At 36.8% G+C, this 5,481-nt stretch overlaps 1 protein-coding gene across 2 annotated transcripts; it reads left to right on the forward strand.

Annotated features, from left to right (window-relative positions):
• Positions 1–516: 516 nt before the first annotated feature.
• LOC131217683 (uncharacterized) lies at positions 517–5,077 on the forward strand. Of its 2 annotated transcripts, none has more exons than XM_058212648.1 (4): positions 517–610; positions 2,360–2,468; positions 3,780–3,994; positions 4,694–5,077. In XM_058212648.1, exons 2-4 carry the CDS (start codon positions 2,376–2,378, stop codon positions 4,986–4,988), a joined length of 603 nt encoding a protein of 200 aa, XP_058068631.1. In that variant the 5' UTR covers positions 517–610; positions 2,360–2,375; the 3' UTR covers positions 4,989–5,077. The 2 variants fall into 2 exon arrangements, with proteins under 2 accessions (XP_058068631.1, XP_058068632.1); XM_058212649.1 differs by having other exon boundaries at positions 545–610; positions 2,363–2,468.
• The last annotated feature ends 404 nt before the right edge of the window (positions 5,078–5,481 follow it).

Genomic DNA, 5,481 nt, shown 5'->3' on the forward strand with positions numbered 1-5,481 from the left:
AAAAAAAAGTCAAAGGAAAAACAAAAACGACCCAATACTAATTAGTTTCAAAAGACAGGCAAGCCCAGCCTAAAATAGATAATTCCAAGAGGATCCAGAATCCCGTATGAATCTGCTGCCCCTCTTACTTGATACTCTGGTAGAGTATAATAGATGGTACACAGGCACTTTCAAATTACATAGAAATTGCATACGTGGCATACGTCTTCTAAAAGTAGACAGTCCAAATTATGGTACCCAGTGTAGATGTGTTGTCAAAGAAAAATTAAGCTTATTTGATTATCTGACTATCAGATTGGCAGAGATTTAATGGACGGTCAGAAATGAAAAGTATCCAACGGTCCATATTTCCAAAAGAGGCTTCTACAATCAGAGATTACGTTCGTTCAACCAATCCGATCTTGGGAGTGTGATTGGAGAAAGTCGGTTTTATTCGAGTTAACATGTGCCACGTTTGCTATGTTGGGAGTGCCTGCGTATGAAGCATCATATTCAGCCGGAGTAACATACTACTACTCCTCTGCGTATATATCTATCTATCTATCCTTCCAAGGCCGACGGGTAAGGAGACCGCAAGCGAGCGAGGAGTCGTCGTCTCATCATCTCAAAGGTAATCTGATGGTTTTGATTTTGATTTCTTTGTTTGATTAAAAAACAAAAAAAGAAAAAAAAAAACAAAAAGAAGAGCTGATTTAGATTCTCTGATCGAAGGGGGTCCCATCGATAGTAGTAATCCCTACCATTGATCTGTTGTCCACCACACAGCAGATCTGTTATTTATTTATTTATTTATTTTTATTTTTATTTTATTTCCTGTAGAATTTTGTTCGTCAGTCCTAAGATGCATATGCTGTCCAAGTGGTGCCTTGGCTTAGTGATCTTGATCATTCATCTTGTGGATACCACCTATCGTTGATCATTGCTATTGATTTTTTGCTTTGTGATAACCATCTGTTTTCATGCCTCTGATGTGAAGGCTAGGATTGTCTCATGCAGGATGGGTTTGTGCCGTTGGATTCCTCATGTGATGAAATGCTGTCTGGAGATGAATGGCCAGTTACTGAATATTCATCTTAAAGATTCTCTATTTTGGAGAAATCTAAGTGGACTATTATTAATTAATCAATTAATAACATACATGTATCTTTAGGTTAGAAATCCGAGTTTTTTGGCTATTTTTATAGGCTATTTGTATGTCATCTTTTTTTGTTGCAATTCTACATTCTCACCAATCTCATGTTTAATCACTTTACTGCTGCATGGTATCTTCAACTGTATTGAAAATTTCGTCAATTCAACCTTTGCTTGGAAGTAGGTGTGGGTGAGTTTGCATTTCCATTTGGAATATCTTCTAGTTATACCATTTTCAAAAATTGGGGATGCCTGTATTTTGCTAGTGCCGCTGCAACTGGTTCTTACCTTTTTCTATCGCTTCAGAGTGTCCATAGTTTTACTTTTTTTTTTTTTTTTAATTAATTATTTTTTATAGTTTAATTGCAAGGACTTGCATCCCTCAAGAATATACGATGGGGTCCTGCTCATCAGCATTCATCCAGTTTGCTGGTAAATAGGATTCCCTCCATTTGGGCCCCAAGCTCTGTTATCCAAGTAATTTTTCTTATGGCTATCGTTGTGGTTTATGGGTGCCCCCCCAAACCTCCTTGGATGATCATAATCCTTCAAATTTTGGGCTTTCTCAATTGGTTCTGAACTTTGTGGGGCCAAATATCCAAGTGTCAGGACTGTCCAACCTAGGAGGTTTCTGGGGCATCAATAAACCAACGAGAATGCGGAATCAAGCCAATAGTTTGGATTGCTGAACTGTGGGCCTCGCATGCTGGAAATTCTGAATGTTATCAAAAGTTTAACTTGCTAATTCTATAGTTAAAAAGCTTTAAACTATCTAATGAACATGACCTATAATCAGTGGGTAAAGAAGTGGCATAAAGGCCAGAGTATCTAAGTTTAGTTGTATAATCATCACATCTATTAGCTTTTCACTGTACATAGGACGCCTTCCTCTGTTCTAATTTGTCGATATAAGATTCTTTAGTTGCTTTATATGCCCACCTCCTGAAATCTCCATCATCAGGAAATCCATCCTTCATCAGTTTAGTTTTATTTGATAAATAGCAGAAAATTTAGCAAATACAAGCATGAGTAGATATTATTTACTTGATATTACCAATAGTGCCTTCTTTAATGCTAGGTGTTTCACCTTAAAGTGTAACCTAAATGACCATAAGAAATTAATCATACCTCAATTGTCATACCATCTCTTCTTAAAGAAGAAGATGAAGAAGAAAAACTGCTGCTTCCATTTTAATATCAATGAGTTCTTCCATGTTGGTGGTTGCAGAAGGTTTGCTGGAGCAATGGCTGTTAGCCGTACCGCGCAGATTTCTCTTGCTGTGGCAACATTTGGTTCGCTGGCCTTCATTCTTGGAGTAATTGCTGAAAATAAAAAGGTAATTTTTTAAATTACTGAGGTCCTGCTTGGTAGAACCTCCCAAAGAAAAGAAAAGAAAAAAGATAAGAGTTCATCTCATTTTAGTTAATCATAATTTTGAATAGAGATCTTGATTGCTGGTTATCAAGATGATTTCTAATACATATTACGTTTAACCAAGATGAGATGAACTCATTTTTTAGGTGTCTACCAAACTGGCCCTAAGAAAGTTTGTCTAGAATTATTTATGGCTAGTAACTTGCACTATTAAACTTTGTATCATGCATGTGTCATACCTTCTGAAGTTCTTTTTGCTTCTTAGCTCCTATGAAAAGCCTTTATACTCTTCTCTGTGGAGAAGATTTTCATCCTTAGGAGTTATGCGAAATTGTATAGCTAAAGCAAGTAGAAGTGAAAGATCAGAAATCTTTTGAAAGGTGTATTACTCAATTTTCTAGCTACGAGTAGAAGTGTAAGATCAGGAATCTTTTGAAAGGTGCATTATCCAATCTGCTAACTACTCTGTACAGGTACAAGATATTATTGGAAGTGTCTTATTATGTAAATATTGTAAGTATGAAGAATTTTTAACATAGCACGCAATAAATTGAATTGATGAATATTGTATGAGCACTCCCACTAGGCAAGAAAGAAAAGCTTCACCATGATTTTGTTAAAGATGTTGTGTCAACAAATTTTCTGGCATGGCATTCTTTAAAACTGTATAATATCCTTGCCATATAGTCTTTAACTTTCTTAATTATGTATTGTGGATCAATATTTTTAATACACAGTTACTGTTAATTAAAATGAGATGAAGTCATTTTTTGGTGTCTACCAAACGGGGATCAATCTTTCTAGTATTTTACTTACCAAAGAAGAAAATTCTTTACTAACATTTGGATCATTGTTAGCTTCCTTGAGGCATCTTTTTCTTAGTCCCTTGTATAAGTGGATGCTGTCACTCATTGTCCACCACATAAATCCATGTCATACTATAAATTGCAGAAGGGATGGTCCTTCCTATGCAGCTTTAGATTTTGTAAACTTAATACTAATTTTATACTCTCCTTCTATCAAGGAATATTATGGGCTTTTGAACTCTCCATTTGCATATGAATTCTATCAAATAAGAATCACATTGATCATGAGTTGTTTGTGAATGGATTTCAATCTACATTTGTGTTTTGAATTGTTATGGCATATTGAATTATTAAGGGAATGCTCTTCATTTATCAATGAACTCGAGTAACTTGTCCTTTTGTGAACTGTTGTCCCTTTTTTCTTTCTTTTTTGCTTCCTAATTGTCCCCCTTTTTTTTTCTTGGCAGCCTGCTGCTGGAACTCCAATCCATGGAAAAGATGTAGTAATTTGCAAATATCCGTCTGATCCAACAGTTGCTTTGGGGAGCTTATCTGTAGTAGCTCTCTTCATTTCTACCATTCTAGGCTTGGTTTCTATTTTCTACCCCTACAAAGGCAAATCTGTTCCAACTGATGCTTTGTTCAGGAGCACTACCTTGGTTGTGTTCTTTGTTATTGCAGTGTAAGTGCTTTCATCTAATTCTTCAAGCTGACCAACTTGACATTGTCTTGGTAACTTTTATTTGTATTCCCTGTTTGTACTTCCATGTTGATGAACTTTTTGGAGAATTCAGTGGTTAATTAAAAATAGTAGTACAGAAAGAAATAGAGATACAAAAGATTAGAATTTTTTTTTGGGGTAAATAAAGATCACTAGATGTGGGTTGTTGAGAGGAGAAGATTTGTGACTAGGTAGGGGTCAGGTTGTGGAAGCAATTGGCAACCCACAGTTCATTTGGCTATCTTACTTTTATATCTATCTATTCATTTATCTTTCACCAGGCAACCATGACAATTCTTATTTTTATGCGACCAGTGAAAGAGGATTCTTGAAGCTAACTCCAATGATGTTAATGATGATGTCTATACTTGTAGTAATCGGGTATTAGGCTTTAGAGTTGTAAGGTTACAATTGTCATCTTCACTAGCAGAACTTCCTACTGTGGTGACATCAATTTCCCCTCCAAAGATAACTATCATGCATATGGGCTCTGAGCAAAAACTTTTCTTATCACTAAACATCTAATTACTTCCTCAAAGCCCATTCTATATTCTGTGCATTGTACCATGAGGAACGTTACTCATTGATTTCAACAAATGTTGAAACATTCTAAGATTGTTATGTATTTTCACTATGTTTATTTGTCAATGTTGTGATCAGGTCTGTTTCTGTGCTGGCTGAAGCGATGATGATCTGGGCATCCGTTACTGAAGGCCTTCACCGTGTCCGGAATGTCCACCACAACCTTGAGACAGGGTGCCCCACTGCCAAGACTGGACTTTTTGGTGGTGCTGCTTTTCTAGCCCTTGATGCAGCGCTCTTCTGGTTGGTTTGCCAAATGCTGACACTCAATGCCCGAGCTGACTACTTGGAAGAGGACGACCCAAAAGGCGAGTATGGGCAAGTTCTTGCAACCGAGTACGAAAATGGAGCTGGGACTCAGCCCAAGGTCTAAAATATCAATGAAGAAGGGTTGAATGCTTGCATTGATATGACTCAGTCGAAAGAACTAATAGTTTATAAAAATATACATGTTTGTGGATACTTTTGCTTCTTTTTGTTTTTTTGTATAATAGTCTTGGCTGCCTTTTAGTAGTAAAGTTGGGAGTGTATCTCATGATCCCATCTTAAGCTGAAAAGGGTCTTAAGGAGGTAGGTAGGAGGAATTTTGAGATTCCATTAACATCGGCCCATGTTTGGTCATCCAAACGGAAGATCTGATGGGGATCAACTTCTGCTGGGTTTCCCCAAACTATATCAGACTGGAAGATTCTCCAACCTTATGATCGTTGGATTGTTTGGATGTTGAATGTCAGCTATTCTTTGCTGTATTGTCTCCTTAGCCATCAATTTGTAGTCCTTTGATTGACAGCCTAGAATTTTCCAATCTGGAAGATTTTTTGGGTCTCACTGTTTATGGAGGGCTAGCCCATCTGATCAATTGTTTG

This window comes from Magnolia sinica, chromosome 10 (genome assembly GCF_029962835.1).
Source record: "Magnolia sinica isolate HGM2019 chromosome 10, MsV1, whole genome shotgun sequence".
NCBI lineage: Eukaryota > Viridiplantae > Streptophyta > Magnoliopsida > Magnoliales > Magnoliaceae > Magnolia > Magnolia sinica.